The sequence below is a fragment of the Martes martes genome (assembly GCF_963455335.1).
Source record: "Martes martes genome assembly, chromosome: 1".
In the NCBI taxonomy this organism is placed as follows: domain Eukaryota; kingdom Metazoa; phylum Chordata; class Mammalia; order Carnivora; family Mustelidae; genus Martes; species Martes martes.
Window position 1 is genome coordinate 104,518,290 of NC_137888.1, and position 17,448 is coordinate 104,535,737.

Genomic DNA, 17,448 nt, shown 5'->3' on the forward strand with positions numbered 1-17,448 from the left:
ACAAATGATAATGAAAACACAATGGTTCAAAATCTGTGGGACACAACAAAGGCAGTCCTGAGAGGAAAATATATAGTGGTGCAAGCCTTTCTCAAGAAACAAGAAAGGTCTCAAATACACAACCTAACCCTACACCTAAAGGAGCTGGAGAGAGAACAACAAAGAAAGCCTAAACCCAGCAGGAGAAGAGAAATCATAAAGATCAGAGCAGAAATCAATGAAATAGAAACTAAAAAAACAATAGAACAAATCAACAAAACTAAGAGCTGGTTCTTTGAAAGAATTAATAAGATTGACAAACCCCTGGCAAGACTTATCAAAAAGAAAAGAGAAAGGACCCAAATTAATAAAATCATGAATGAAAGAGGAGAGCTCACAACCAACACCAAAGAAATACAAACAATTATAAGAACATACTACAAGCAACTCTATGCAACAAATTTGACAATCTGGAAGAAATGGATACATTTCTAGAGACATATAAACTACCACAACTGAACCAGGAAGAAATAGATAACCTGAACAGACCCATAACCAGTAAGGAGATTGAAAGAGTCATCAAAAAATCTCCAAACAAACAAAAGTCCAGGACCAGACGGCTTCCCAGGGGAATTCTACCAAACATTTAAAGAAGAATTAATTCCTATTCTCCTGAAACTGTTCCAAAAAATAGAAATGGAAGGAAAACTTCCAAACTCATTCTATGAGGCCAGCATCACCTTGATCCCAAAACCAGACAAGGATCCCACCAAAAAAGAGAATTACAGACCAATATCCCTGATGAACACAGATGCGAAAATTCTCACCAAAATACTGGCCAATAGGATCCAACAGTACATTAAAAAGATTATTCACCACGACCAAGTGGGATTTATTCCAGGGCTGCAAGGTTGGTTCAACATCCGCAAATCCATCAATGTGATACAATACATTAATAAAAGAAAGAGTAAGAACCATATGATACTCTCAATAGATGCCAAAAAAGCATTTGACAAAGTGCAACATCCCTTCCTGATTAAAACTCTTCAAAGTGTAGGGATAAAAGGCACATACCTCAATATTATCAAAGCCATCTATGAAAAACCCACCGCAAATATCATTCTCAATGGAGAAAAACTGAAAGCTTTTCCGCTAAGGTCAGGAACACGGCAGGGATGTCCGTTATCACCACTGCTGTTCAACATAGTACTAGAAGTCCTAGCCTCAGCAATCAGACAACAAAAAGAAATTAAAGGTATCCAAATTGGCAAAGAAGAAGTCAAACTATCACTCTTTGCAGATGATATGATACTATATGTGGAAAACCCAAAAGCCTCCACTCCAAAACTGCTAGAACTTATACAGGAATTCAGTAAAGTGTCAGGATATAAAGTCAATGCACAGAAATCAGTCGCATTTCTTTACACTAACAACAAGACAGAAGAAAGAGAAATTGAGGAGTCAGTCCCATTTACAATCGCACCCAAAACCATAAGATACCTAGGAATAAATCTAACCAAAGAGGCAAAGAATCTATACTCAGAAAACTATAAAGTCCTCATGAAAGAAATTGAGGAAGACACAAAGAAATGGAAAAATATTCCATGCTCATGGATTGAAAGAACAAATATTGTGAAAATGTCTATTCTACCTAAAGCAATCTACACATTTAATGCAATCCCTATCAAAATCCCATCCACTTTTTTTAAAGAAATAGAACAAATAATCCTAAAATTCATATGGAACCAGAAAAGACCTCGAATAGCCAGAGGAATATTGAAAAAGAAAGCCAAAGTCGGTGGCATCACAATTCCAGACATCAAGCTCTATTACAAAGCTGTCATCATCAAGACAGTATGGTACTGGCACAAAAACAGACATATTGATCAATGGAAGAGAATAGAGAGCCCAGAAATACACCCTCAACTCTATGGTCAACTAATGTTCGACAAAGCAGGAAAGAATATCCAATGGAAAAAAGACAGCCTCTTCAACAAATGGTGCTGGGAAAATTGGACAGCCACATGCAGAAAAATGAAATTGGACCATTTCCTTACACCACACACGAAAATAGACTTAAAATGGATGAAGGACCTCAATGTGAGAAAGGAATCTATCAAAATCCTTGAGGAGAACGCAGGCAGCAACCTCTTTGACCTCAACTGCAGCAACTTCTTCCTAGGAACATCGCCAAAGGCAACAGAAGCAAGGGCAAACATGAACTATTGGGATTTCATCAAGATCAAAAGCTTTTGCACAGCAAAGGAAACAGTTAACAAAACCAAAAGACAACTGACAGAATGGGAGAAGATATTTGCAAACGACATATCAGATAAAGGGCTAGTATCCAAAATCTATAAAGAGCTTATCAAACTCAATACCCAAAGAACAAATAATCCAGTCAAGAAATGGGCAGAGGACATGAACAGACATTTCTGCAAAGAAGACATCCAGATGGCCAACAGACACATGAAAAAATGCTCCACATCACTTGGCATCAGGGAAATACAAATCAAAACCACAATGAGATACCACCTCACACCAGTCAGAATGGCTAAAATTAACAAGTCAAGAAATGACAGATGCTGGTGAGGATGCGGAGAGAGGGGAACCCTTCTACACTGCTGGTGGGAATGCAAGCTGGTGCAACCACTCTGGAAAACAGTGTGGAGGTTCCTCAAAAAACTGAAAATAGAGCTACCCTATGACCCAGCGATTGCACTACTGGGTATATATCCTAAAGATACAAACGTGGTGCTCCGAAGGGGCACGTGCACCCGAATGTTTATAGCAGCAATGTCCACAATAGCCAAACTGTGGAAAGAGCCTAGATGTCCATCAACAGATGAATGGATAAAGAAGAGGTGGTATATATACACAATGGAATACTATGCAGCCATCAAAAGACATGAAATCTTGCCATTTGCGACGACGTGGATGGAACTAGAGGGTATCATGCTTAGCGAAATAAGTCAATCGGAGAAAGACAACTATCATATGATCTCTTTGATATGAGGAAGTGGAGATGCAAGGCGGGGGGGGGCTTTGGGGGGAGGTAGGAAAAGAAAAAATGAAAAGATGGGATTGGGAGGGAGACAAACCATAAAAGACTCAATCTCAAGAAACAGACTGAGGGTTGCGGGGGGGAGGGGGGACGGGAGAGGGTGGTGGGGAAATGGACATTGGGGAGGGTATGTGCTATGATGAGTGCTGTGAAATGTGTAAACCTGGCGATTCACAGACCTGTACCCCTGGGGATAAAAATACATTATATGTTTATAAAATTAAAAAAAATTAAAAAATTAAAAAAAAATAAATACAGTGGAATACTACTCAGCCATCAAAAAGGTGAAATCTTGCTATTTGCAATGACATGGATGGAACTAGAGGGTATTATGCTAAGGGAAAGATGTCAACCAGAGAAAGACAATTATCACATGATTTCACTCATATGTGGAATTTGAGACACAAAATAGATGATCATAGGGGAAGGGAGGGAAAAATAAAACAAGATGAAATCAGAGAGGGAGACAAACCATAAGAAACTCTTAACCATAGGAAACAAACTGAGGGTTGCTGAGGGGGAGGAGGGCTGGGGAGGGAATGTGATGTAATGAGCACTGGGTACTATCACTGAACTTTACTTCTGATACTAAAAATACACTACATGTTAACTAACTGAATTTAAATTTAAAAAGGAGGACTGATTAAATAAATAAATAAATAAAATTTAAAATAAAATTAGTAGAGACATAAAATATAGGCATCTCATTATCTTTTATTGATAAAGGTTGTCTAAAATTTTTTAAAAAGTAAAAATAAATAAATGAAGCCAGAATGATGGGGGAGGGGGAACAAGTCCCAGCGTGCACTCTCTAATGACCTGTGGAGGGCTGGTAAGGTTAGTTAAGGTGTCTTCCAAGACCATGGGCTGCAGAGGAACCTGCCCTGTCTGTAGTCCTGCAAAAGAGGCAACCTTAGGCAGTGACGTTGCCATTATCACCTCTGCTCTCTCCTCCTCCTCCCTCTAGCAGCCATAACTGTTTGCACCTCAGTAGTGTCAGTTGACCAATGGATATGAATCCAGAAAGGGGCCAGCCCCTGACCGTAGAGGCCAACCTGATCCCTGTCGGAACTGAGGCAGTAAGTAGCAGGAGTTGTAGTTGTGAGATGCTTTATAAGAGGGCAAGAGGTGGAATAAACAATAAGGCAGTAGAGCAACAAAGAAAGTGAGTCACCAGAAGACCAGAAACTATGAGGAAGAGGAAAAGACACCGATAGAAGGAAAGAACCGGACAGCAGGTGGTAAGAGGAGAAGACAGCAGGTGTGTGGATATACCTGGCGCATACGGGCAGAGCACACAGGTAAGAATCCCCACTCTCTCCCAAGTCAAGATCCTAGAACTGCTATGGGTCCTGGAATTGTCCCATTCCTACCTCCATGAGCCTGGCTCTTCCCAAGGCTCTATGGTCACCCATTCTAGTAAGCCCATCATCACTAAAGGTCACGGGAGGGAACTGCTGGGTCTTTTGAATCCAGCTGAAAAAGAAGGGTTGCATGTGATGGGATTGGATATCTCAATACTCAAGCCCCATCTTGCAATGGCTGAAGTTGCGTGCCCCAGGCAGTGTTGCTGAAGGGCAGGTGCATGCACATTGCCACCAGCCAGGATGCGTGGAGGCAACCCCACCTCCCAAGGGAAAGGGCAGAGGGAGTGGAGTTCCTCTGAGCAAGACCAAAGATAACCTATGGTCATCTTTTCAACCATATGTATCCTTTCTTTCCAATCAGACTGCAGTTGGTCCCAAGACCAGGAACCACATGCATGACTCTTGTAGATATATGTCCCCCAGACACATAATATTTATTCATTTACTGGCTTGAGTGCCTGAGGAGACATGAGGCTAAAATCTCAGCCCTGTGAGGAAATTTATTCAGTGATGCCCCAGTACTAGGTTGAATAGTGACTCCAAAAAAACTCATGTCCACCTGGGACCTCAGAATGTGATCTTATCTGCAAATAAGGTCTTTGCAAATGTAATGAGCTAGAATGAAGTCCTACTGGATTAGGGTGGGCATTAATCCAAAGACTGGTGTCCTCATGAGAATAGAAAATAGACAGAGAGAGAGAGAGAGAGAGAGAGAGAGAGAGAAGCCAGTCATGAAGACAGGCAGAAGCTGGAGTCATATAGCGGTAAGCCAAGGAACGCCAGGCACTGCTGGCGAAGTCAGGAGAGAAGCCAGGAGAGAAGCAAGGAAGGATTCTCTCCTGGAGGCTTCAGAGAATGCAAAGGCCTGATAACACCTTGATTTTGGACTTTTAGCCTCCAGAACTGTGGAGCTTTATTATGGAAGCTTTAGGAAAAGAATATGTCCACAATCGTTTTTTTTCCACCAGTGATGGCCATTACTTGTGTGTGTTGAATCTAATGGATATGAACTCAGAGATACAACACCACTGGGTGTTGGCTACTCCAAACAGATAAGCAAGTGAAAAGTCAGACGGACTCCTCCGTATGGGAAATGATGGCAAAATAAACTAGTACATGTTACCACTTTTCATGTGTGGAATTTTGTAGTTAAGAGCTCTGGTGTAAGAATTTCAAACGTGACTACATCAGCCAAATGAAGGATCTGGCTGAGCGTGTCTGGGGAAGCTGGCCTCCAGAAAGAGGCCACATTTGGATGCCCAGGTTTTCATTCGTGGTGGTGACAACAATGGGGCAGAGCTGTATGCTTCTCGCACGGAGGAGGAAGAAACATCTGGGTAAGTGAATCAGCACAAAGTCAGTCCAGAAACAAAAAGTAGAAGCTGTAGGACAGAGAAACCTATGACTATAATCACTAGAAGTAAAAGGGCTCCTTCCTTTCCAATCTGATCAAGTATCCAAATGAGTCAGCCTAGGGGCCCTTTATTCAGCCTCTCCCAGGTGCCCGGCACAGTGCTGGGTGCTTTTATTATGACTTAATCGTCATTTACTCCTCACAGCCACTCTTGACATAGGTGCCTGGAGCAGGGAAGGATGCACAGGCGATCCCACAGAGTCGTTAAGGTTATTTACTTCGCCTTCCCTCCACAGCCAACATTCTGCTCAGGGAAGTGAGGAATGAAATCAGAAATAAAATACATGGGCTTAGTCCATAAAACTTGAGATAAAAATACTTCATTTATTAAATGACATAAATTTGTTCCATAAAATAAAAATATTTAATTCAGCCTTTACCATTCAACTTTGGACCTTGTTCCTGACAAGTCAGGATTTAAAAGGACCCTATACATATTTCAATTTTATGTGTTAGATTGAATGGAAGGGAAACTAACTTCCTTTCTTTCTTTCCTTTCTTCCTTCTTTCTTTTTCAAATGGAGGGAGGTAAATGACATCTCGGTGCTCCACAAAACAAAAAAGCTTTAAAGTTCCTGTGATTGAATTAAATGGAAAACTAACCAAGTGTACACAACAGGAATAAAATGTAAATATCAGGGAGGGATTTTTTTTCTAGTTGTTTTAATTATGCATTCACCCATTCAGGTTCAATGTCTTTTCTTCTCAAACCCAGGTCAATATTGGATGTCAAGTAGAGAAACTAACAGTTAAGTTCTGGTTTCATCCACACACTCAGCATGTGATTTTCAGCCCCTTGTGATAAAGTTCTACAAAGTTGAGTCAAAGAATCTTTCGATCATTGGATGTGAGTTAGGAGCAACTGAGCTGTTAGTAGACTCTAAACAAAAGTAGTGAAGAATGCATTCAGAGAATGAATGGCACCCTGGACAAGGAGAGGAGACGTCCAAGAAGTGGTCAAAGCTGATGCACAATGTGTTCTTGGGGGAGTTAACTCAAATTTCTGTGGATCTACTCATGAATCAGAAAGGGAAAATTTCACTGCCTGCTCTTCCATAATTCAGTAGGATTATACAAAACTGTCAGGGTAAAGTAGCTAATGTACTAGATGTAAAGCAAGTTAAAATTTTAGTGAAAAAAAAAACAACAACAACAAATAGAGTTTATGTCAAAGGGGCAATTCCAAGGACATAGGGGAGAAAAAGTTCTTTGCATTTGATGTAAAGAGTCTCTACAATTCAATAAGCTGGTTCATCTCATTTGTATGCAAGCTGGCTTGGAATGAAATTAGAGTAGATTGCTATTTACTCACGTTTTACTAATTATTTTCTCATAACTTCCTCCTCCTCTGATACTTACACTCAGAATAATAACTGGGAGTTTCCTGCCCTGTGAATGGTTTCCGGGACACTCATTTGATTCAGGGAAATGGATCTCTAATAGGGGTCGCTGAGGCATGTTAAAGATAAAAAGAGCAGAAAGATGTCCCAAAATGATTAAACAAATGGCTCCCTTGAGTTTCCTTAAATGAAGAAGGAAAAAATTATTACCAAGAAAATGATCCCCTCCCACACATACCCAGCAGTTCATGAATACCCTCCTGAATCATGCATCAGTAGTAAGCCGAGAGCACTCTTGAGTCCCAGGGGACAGGAGCAGCATTACCACCTGGATGGCAATGGGGCTGCTTCTGAGCTGCTGGCCAGAAAAATGCCAGGAGGGAGGGAAATAAAAAGATCACAGGGTTTTTTGTTTGTTTGTTTGTTTGCTTGCTTGTTTCTTTTTTGTCCCTAATTAATTTGCATGGTTTGACTTACGACCAGGAAAGGAAAGAAACGTCATTTCTTTGCCCAGACCTCAATGAACAGTATGTTAAAACCAGGTAAAAATTAAAACGAAAAAGAGAGAAGGAAAAGTATCTGTCTGAAATTTAATCCTCAAAATGCTTCACTCCTGTGTGGTATACAGAATAGCCTTCCAAAGAGGTCTACATCCTAACCTCTGGAATCTGAGAATATGTCAGGTTACATGACAAATGGGTATTAAGGTTGCAGATGGAATTAGGGTTGTTCATCAGATGACTTCGAGATAGGGAGATACCGTGGATATGAATGGGTAGGTCCAATGTAATCACAGAGTCCTCAAAAGTGGAAGAGAAGCAGAAGAGAAGATCAGAATGATGTGAGTCAAGAAGAATGCTGATAATGGAAGGAGAAACCATGAGCAAGAGAATGTGTGTGGCCTTGGTAAGCTGGACAAGGCAAGTAAACAGATTCTGTCCTAGAGCCTCCCCAAAGGAAAGCAGACACCTTGATTTTATCCTGGTGAGACTGTGTTGTACTTCTGACCTATGGAACTATAATATAATACATTTGTGCTGCTCTAAGCCACCAAGGTTGTGGTAATTCGTTATGACAAAGATGAAAAGTTAATCCACCTGAGTCAAGATCTAGAGCACCTCCCAGTGAAAACCAGCTAAATAATAATGATGTCCCAGTCCCAAGGAGCTCATATGGTTCAGAAAATGGCCTGCCTAGAATTCTTGGGACTGACTCCCTCAGGGTTTACCCTCATGCCTGGCTTGAGAGGGCTCAACTCCCCAGCACTGCCTCTTCTGGTATTTTTCTTCAACCATTTGGATTACTGAATGTATAATATATCCTTGTCAGTCCTCTTCTGAGATCTGCGACATAAAAATGGAGTTAGACTTTCACCTAGGACCCATTTTCAAAGGACTTTGCATAGAGAAAATCTGAGGCAGGAAGGAGCATCTTTTTAGTTTTTTAATAGTGCCATGAGTCAGAGAATAAATTACTCCTTCAGTAACTTCCCCTGCCCATCCATGTTCTGGCCTCTGAGTTCCTGGTTGTTCCAGAGTGTGGGTCAGTCTCAACATTCAGGACCCCAAGGAGTACAACCCAAGACTCCTGAAAATACTGAGAGGCTGCTTGGATTCCCACAGCACAGATTTATTGCACAATTTTGGCTACTTCCTCAGAGTCAGATTCCTTTACCACAGGTCACGTCTCTACCTTTGCCACAGCATCTCCTATCTTTGTAATATTGTGCCTGTCTTTTGCTGAACTGTTTCCACACTTGCTATGGCCCATACCGGACATCCAGTGACTGCTGCCAGGTCCACGGCCAACTCACAGGACTTGATCAAATCTTCCAACATGGCCAAAGCTTGCTGTAGTTCGGCTGAGAATGTGGAATCCTTGGTCCTCTTTGGCCCATTCTGTGGAAACCAAATGCCTTGTTGGAAATCCAAAGGTAAACCATCTAACCGAGTGAACCGGGGAAACAGGACAGAAAAAAGGAGCCAGGGATCCAGCCAGGACAGAGACAGGGAGGGTAGGTACATGGATCTCTTGCCCTGTTTCCAAAGAATGGTGGCTAAAGATACTTGCTGGTTTACATATATGATATACACACACACAAAATCGTCGACCACACTTTCTGTACGTTGCACTCATGAAGAATGAAGTTCATAAAGTCATGGACATTATAGTCCTGCTGTGTAAGAAACATACTGACCTTTAAAGCATGAAAAACCCAGAGCCTTTAAATAAGCTGCTCTTCTTTTTCACACCCCTAACCCTGGAGCTACTGAAAAGTAATATCTGAGTATCGTATTCTTGTACGTAATGTGAAAGTCCTATTCCTACGGGTGAAATTATACTTAAAACCATCCCAGAGAAGGATATTTGCAATCTCCTACAGAGGCAGAGACTGAGCTGCCATGTGGAGGTTTACTCATGACTAACGTGTAAATGCCATATGTAACTGTGCCTCAGAACAACATACTGCTTAAAATGTAACCCATGAGAAATTGTATCAGCCACCAAGCGTGCTTAGCTCTAGCCTTCGGGCAACAGGCCTCTGGGGAAGAGGACGATATATGCCCTCGAAGCCGAGCCGCGGGGAACGCCTGGCTGGCTCAGGATGTTCCAGTGGCTTTTTTCTGTTCTCTCCCCTACTCCAGAGACCACCTGTGGCTAATTAGATGAGCCCTCTGAATGTGCTTGCTCAATTATAAACTTTATACTGCTCGACCAGATATATTTTGCCTTTCTTCTTATCTTCAAGACTCATGGTCAATGTCCATCCGACTCCAGATTCTTTGTTGGTTGTGACCTGCTTTCCAAAAATATGAGACTGGGGAGTTGTTCGGGGTGACAGTCTTTTCTACTGCCGACCCGGGCTCCCTTTCTCTTGCAGCTGACTTGCTTGTGCCTCGTTCTCCCCCCCCCCCCCCGCCACCATGCCCCGTCAGGGAGTGGCAGCCACAACTGTTGCATTTGCCACGTTGAACCCCCACACCCCGCCCTAGCTCTGCCCTCCCTCCCTCTTCTCCTTCCCTAGTCTTTCTCACAGTCTATCACCATTAAAGACACTAAAGAGATAAGCCAACACGGTCTGCATCTCCCAACCAGGAAGACTCAGAACTGAGTGCAAACACTGTAACTGCTAATTTAAGAGACCAATGTTCCAATTATTACTACGGAGACACTTAGGACATAATAGGGATGATTGTTTCAGTGGGAAAGTCTTCTGCTTACAATTCCAGTATTTTATTCCCCTGCTACCTACATAGTGTATTCATCTGTCCTATGCCAAATACCAACAAAAAATTTTTGGTTTCTTCCTTTTTTTTTTTTTCTTTAACACATCAATTCCTATAGCAAAGAGCAGACAGATCTTTGTTGTCCCCACCCCCACCCCCAGTACCGCCTCTTTTTGTCCTCTACAGTGCCCTGTACACAAAGGTTTGTGTGTTCTCTGAACCTTGCCTAAGCGCTGGGGATTAGCTTCTTTGGATCAGAGATATGAGTGACAGGGCCCACGAATGGGGCAGAACACGCTGCCTCCACTCAACAATCTGCCATGGGTTCTCTCTTACCTTCTCACTCATATAAACATGCTCCAGGTGCTGGGAGAAGACAGCAGACTCTCAACTGAGTTTTTTGTAACATCATTAATAAAGGATTACGTTCGTACATCAGGGGTCTTCCTCTTTACCCAACACTTAAAACTCAGTTTCCTTTTAGAGACTCAACTGTTCCCATTCCCTCTCCTTCCGCTAACCGCCTCCCACAAAAGTAGGAGGCAGCTCCTTTAACACTGTGTAACGCAGGGCTCAGGAACATCCTTACAAACATTAAGCTAACTCAGCCGAGCTCCCCTTGCTCCAGGCTATAAAATTATTACCTGTGTCTTGAGCTTCTCTTAATTTCAAGGAGTCCCTGCCATATACACTGAGCAGAGAAGGCATGCAAATGACTGTTCCTTATGTTTTTGTTGTTGTTGTTAAAACCAGAATATCCTACAGAAAATTTAAAAGAAACCCCACTCCTAAGTCACAGATTTCTTCCCACTATGGTATGGTCACCATTTCTTCCGAAGGAACCTTGGCTGTGTTAGGATTCACACCCACAAACACACTTAGAGGCGAGCAGGGTATAATGTATGCAAATTAGATATACTAAGAAGTACAAACAAGTAAATATAAATCATACATAATCCTACTCTGCAGGAAAACCACAGCAGAGATGTTATCATATTTACTTACAGTTTTATGTATGCATTTTACAGATTCACTTAATTTTGTATTCCTGTTAAAACATTTTTATGTGGAGGAAAGAAAATATATTACTGATTATCCTGTTACAAAACCTCACTTTGAAATTGCCTTTCATTTTTTTGTTTTTTCGGTGACTATAAATTATAGGATACATGCTATTTTAGAAGATTTAAATTATAAAGATCATAAATAAGAAAAAGAAAATTGCCATAAATTTGCCCACCCAGACACAAACACCATTAACAGTTAGTTATATAAAACAATATTTAATATACAGTACCTTAGCCAAACCTTCTTCTTGGTCACCTGGGTCTATCCCCAAATCCTCTGGAGACTCAAAATCCAGCAGACCCTGCATTAACCCAAAAGCTTTGTTGGAAATCAAAAAGTAGAATGCCAACGAAAACTACTGTGCAATCTTCAGCCAACGCTAAATTAACTGAGGGTGTACATAAATTTGTATATCGTAAGGAAGAGGGAAAGAATGGCACAGAGTTCTTTCCAAAACAGAATCATACTGGTCACACTGTTTTGTAGTCTGTTTTTTTTCACCCAACAATATATCATGAACATTTTCCCAAGCACATGCTTTTTAATTGTAGCAGTGTTGCATCCTGTAGATAAATCATAATTTATTAATCCCCCCCTTCTGTTAAACATTTAGGTTCAATAATTTTTTATAATAAAGATCTTTGTGCTCTTTTTCCCCTAAGGATAAGTTTCTAGAAGTGAAATTGTCAACGTTAAAAATTCTTTTTTTTTTTTTTAAGATTTTATTTATTTATTTGGGGAGGGTGGTGGAGAAGCAGAGGGAGAGGGACAAGCAGACTGTGCTGACCACAGAGCCCAGTGTGAGGATTGATCTCAAGACCCTGAGATCATGACCTGAGCTGAAATCAAAAGTTCAAGACTTAACCCACTGAGCCACACAGACACCCCAATGTTAAAAGTTCTGATCCATACTTCCAAGTTCTTCACAGAAGGACTATGTTCCCACCAGTAATATATGTCAGTTTGTTTCACGAGCCCCCACCCTACATGGAATATTAACATTTAATCAAATAGTTTTGCCAATTCAATCAACAGAGAAATCCTATCTGTTGTTGTAAGTTGCATTTCTCAGATAACTGGTGAAGTAGAACTTTCAAAAAAATGTTTGCTATTAACATTTATTCTTTTGTAACCTGCCTATGTCCTCTGTTCATTTTTTTATTATTTTCTTTTTATTTCAGCTTTGAGGTAAAATTGGCATATAAAATTGTTAGGTATTCAAAATATATATGATGATGATTTGATATACGTACATATTGTAAAAGGATTTCTTCCATCTAGTTAATTAACACATCATTACCTCATATATTTATCTTTTTTTTTTGGCAAGAACATTTAAATCCTACTCTTAGCAAATTTCAATTACATAATACACTGTTACCAACAATCACCATGTTTTACATCAGATCCTCACACCTTACTCATCTTATAAACTCAAAGTTTATATCCTTTTACCAACCTCTCCCTATTAGTTCTTTTTTCTAATAGTAGTCTATTTGATTTTTTTAAAAGAAGAAAAATTTAAAAAAAAAAAGAAGAAAAAAAAATCACTCCTATGACTTGAGTTGCATTACACAGGAAATCAGAATAACCACCTATTCTAGAACAACCTTCTTTTAATAAGCAAAATTTATTGTAAACAAATAATGCATCATTTTCCACATCACTTCTTAAAATCCAGGTAAGAAAAATTCTCTACATTAAATTTGATAGTTTGGGGACACCTTTGGCTCAGGTCATGTTAAGTGTATGCCTTCTGCACAGGTCATGATCCCAGAGTCCTGGGATTGAGCCCAGCATCAGGCTCCCTGCACAGTGGGGAGCCTGCTTCTCCCTCTGCCCAATGCTCCCCCTGCTTGTGCTCTCTCTCTTTCAAATAAATAAATAAATTAAATGTTTTAATAAATAAATAAATAAATTTGATAGTTTTCATAAATCACTTAGCCTCTTTGACATAAATCATGACCTCAATAAAAGTAAACTATTGTTGTCTCTAAATGCATTTATTTCCACTATGATCTTTGTGGTTTTTTCTAATATATGCTAATAATAATATATTGTTTAATCAGCTTGTCCTGACTCATCGGACATTATGTACATTATGTATTCAAAAAACTCTGTCACAACTGTTAATTTTCACAATATCTCAGAAAAGATATTAAGCATTTCATAGGTATCATTTTTGGTTTTGTTTTCGTTTTAAATTAACAACTTCTATGGGCTCATTATTAAGCATGCTGACCATCTGTTCCATATCTTGGTAATATTATATTTCACCCAATTTTTCATGTGTCTGTTTTTAATGGCATAGTCTATCATTCCCTTCCCTTTCTTTTGTACTTGGAAAAAGCCTTCTCACACCAGGATTCCACAATCCTTTCGAAGCCATGAGGCCATCAGTCAGACATGCATGCTCCCAAAGAAGCTGATGGTAGGCGCTGCGGAATGAGCTCTGTCCCTCAGGGTGGAGAACACTACAAAGTTCTTCCTTTCTTCACAGGCATGCCAGTGGTTTGGGACCTGTTTTTCCAGCATGCAGCAAGCGTAGCTATGGGAAAAACTGGTTTGCCTTGAAGAGCCTCCCATGGTTTCACACAGATCCCCAAGGAATATTTTATAGTGATTCTGTCTTGTTTCCTCAGTGAGATGAAACTAACAAAATTCTCTAATTACTTTTAATCAGGTTTTATCTCGTTTATGCTCCCAAAAAGCATACCAGGAAAGGACTAGTACTATCTTCACTTTACAAGTGAGGAAGCTGAGGCAGAGAGAGGTTAAGTAATTTGCCCCAGTTCATGGCGCCAGGAAGCATGAGAGCTGGATCCCCGCCCTGCACGGCTGACTCCTCAGTCTGGGTTTCTAATTACTGCGCCCTGTAGCCCTCTGTGTGTGGTTCAGAAGTTCGCTCTTGAGGCAACATCCCTTCTGTGGGAAAACTCGGGCACTTCAGTACCCGGCGGACCCAGTCCAAGGGGGTGAAGACCCCCACTCATCCCGCTCCTTCTTCACCGGACCCCATGGTAGGACTCGGACAGCTCGTATGACAGGAAAGATGGGTTGGTCAGAGGAGTGTGAGGCTCTACATGAGCGTTGCATGGAAGCACACCCACAGAGGCCACTCGTGCAGGCAAGCAGTGGGGGTCAACCCCATTCCCACATGCTGTGGCTTCTCTATGTATAAAACAGCCATGTATTTCAGGAAGCTTCCTGGGGGTCAGCGCTGAGCCAGCTCTCTGTGGGCATTACTCACGGGCTCCTCACAGCAATTGTCCGGAGGAGGTTCTAATATCCCCCCTCACACATGAGAAAAACCAAGGCCTAAGAGGTCCAGGAATGCCACACCTGGTGACGGCAGGGCGGGTCCAGCTGAGGCTGGGACTGCTGAGGCAAAGCCGAAAGGGGCAACTTCTTCTGAGGGCAGAATGTTAGGCAATGAGCCTAACCTCCCTGAGCCTCTGTTTCTTCACACTCCAGAACCTTTCCTGTGCGTCCAATTGTGGGGATTAAATAAAAAATACATACGGGAAGGTACCCAGTAAACAGCAGGTGCTTGTGTTTTGTTTTGTTTTATTTTGTTTTGTTTTGTTTTGTTTCGAGAGATAATAGCCACTGGGCAAGAGCGGCTTATAAAAGTTAATTCAAAAACACAAGCTGGAGAAGTGGCCCAAAACTTTCCCTCAGCTCACATATGGGGAGGCAGCCTGACAGAGCCTCCTCTCCTGTTTGGGGTGTCTGGGAATGCTCTCCTGCAGGTGTGCTGTTGGCAGAAAGACAAAGAACCACGAAGGGGTTCAGCAGAGCAAAATTCACTCTGTGATGTTTCTCTTGAGAAAGATCTTAATCGAGGGATGAGGTAAATGTTGCAAAAGGAGAAAAAACTCCAGTTTTGCCTTCTCCTTTCCATTGTTTTAATGCACAGAAAATTGTGACTTTGGGGAATATCATACCTCTTTTTGGAATTTCCTCGCCTCATCTGTAAAATGGAGCAGGTGATACATTACCTGTAGATACCTTACATGAGAGAAGAGGCTCCGGCTGCCTCCCCACCCTCTCAGCTGCCAGCAGTGAGGTGGCGTACCCCTTGCTCCCCAGGACCTCTCCTGCCCCAAACCAGTCTCCTTAGAGATTCATGCCTAGGGCTGCCTGTTGGACTAGCCAGGTTCCCAGATCCCTTTCAACTCTGATTCTTTGGTCTTTCTCCTCACTGAGGTACGCTGCTTTAGACTTGGAGGACAGAAAACACCTGAAGGAGAGACGTTATCCTCCCCTTTGGAAGACGAAGTCACAAATCTACATGTCTATGGAAAGGAGCATCATAGCATACACATGTTTTCCCAGCACAGGCATCGACTTTACCTTCAACAGCATCTGGTATTTTATAAGTCTCTGGCTTGGTCCTCTGAGATACTTAAAAAGAGGGAGTTCATGATCCAGTTGGCGCTGGCATACCTTTAAAAGCCAAACAGAAACAATGTAAAGCAAAATCAGCAACACACAGAAAGAACAAAGAGGCAGCATTTCAATACAAGAAATGAAACAGACTCTGGTGGGGGGTGGGGGGGAGGTACAGCTGTATCTACCAGCTTGGTATGTTACTGAGTCATTGGGTGCCTTAGGAACAGTGTGCCAAATGAAAGAAAAGGGAAAGAGGATGGCTCAGCTAGTAACTCTTGATGCAGGACCATTTATTTCTTTTAGAAAACCAGTCCACTAGAAGACAGTGGGGCACTTTCAATCCTGAAAAAGAGGCAGCCTGTGTTTGAGTTGGGGGTGGAGGTGTCTATTCAGGTCATTTTGAGTCTAGAAGTTACGGGATGACTTACTAACATCATTCCAAGGAGACCCAGAGTGTGGCATTTTGGACTTAATTCCTCTTAAAATTCCCTATCCTAGAGTCCTAGAGGACTCTGGTTTGCTCACCAGGCTACAGCTGCTCCTCACGGGCACATCCACAGAGACCCAGGGTCGCATCAAAACTTCTAACGTGTAATTTCAAAATAGGAGAGACTTTTCATAAACATAAACTCAAAAGCCAGATTCCCCTGCCTTGTGATTTCTTTAAAGACCTGACACACATAAAGATTGTCCAGGGAAAACCATGGGTGGGAGACTCTGTGATCTCAACATTACCCCAAAGAAGGTGCAGTCTTGACATTCTTGCCAGATTGCCCTCGCTCGGGGAAGGTTTTTATGGTATTTAAAATATATCTGCAGATCTTCTTTCTGAGTGGAAAAAGAATTGGAACAAATTAATCAGGTAGCATTTTTCAGTAAGTGGACAGGATGATACCATTTATTCTTCAGATATTGAACAAGCCTGAATATTTGCACAGTGTGAGGAACTGCATGATAACCTCATTTTGGGGTGACTGTGTGATGGAAAGGTAAACAGAGGGTTCTAAACAACCTAAAGCACTAAACACAGAACAGATACGAACAGAGTGCTGTGGGAACAACTGCAAGATTCTGGTAAATTCATAAACAGGAGCAGGGTTTTTAAAAAAAATTTTTTTTAATTTGATTTTATTTTTTCAGTGTTCCAAGATTCATTGTTTATGCACCACATAAGAGCACGTTTTAATCTTCATCTTTCCTTCTCTGGTCTTTATCCACAATAGCTTTGCAGTAAGGGACAAAATGGACAGGAAATGTGCTGGTGGATGATAACCCCTCCTTTCTCTCTCCCTGTCTTTGTATTTTGATCATCATGATGCCAACCCCAGGGAAAAAAACCCCAAGAGACAACTAAAAGATAGAAACATCCCAAAAGGAAAATGTGGCAGCTTGGAGAAAGCTCTAAGTCCTTTGGGCCACCCCCAAAGCAGCAGGCTCTGCCTCATACATCACCTTCCTCCTAAGACACTAGGCTGCAAGACAGGAAACATTATGACTATCTCAGAGCTGGAGATCAAGACAGATTCCAGGTGCTGTGTGACCTATTTCTCATTGCATCAAACACCATGAGAGGTAGGCACATACCCACCGATAC

The 17,448-nt window shown here is 41.5% G+C and overlaps 1 protein-coding gene across 1 annotated transcript in view; it reads right to left on the reverse strand.

The window, feature by feature from the left end:
- Positions 1 to 17,448, reverse strand: part of MCF2L2 (MCF.2 cell line derived transforming sequence-like 2) — a gene marked incomplete at both ends in the record, with an annotated part of 253,923 nt that overhangs the window by 40,275 nt on the left and 196,200 nt on the right. The window contains 4 exons of the mRNA XM_080804372.1: positions 8,937 to 9,062; positions 11,689 to 11,760; positions 15,816 to 15,908; positions 16,590 to 16,682. Of these exons, the coding sequence (XP_080660498.1) occupies positions 8,937 to 9,062; positions 11,689 to 11,760; positions 15,816 to 15,908; positions 16,590 to 16,682 (384 nt within the window). The remainder of the gene's footprint in view (positions 1 to 8,936; positions 9,063 to 11,688; positions 11,761 to 15,815; positions 15,909 to 16,589; positions 16,683 to 17,448) is intronic.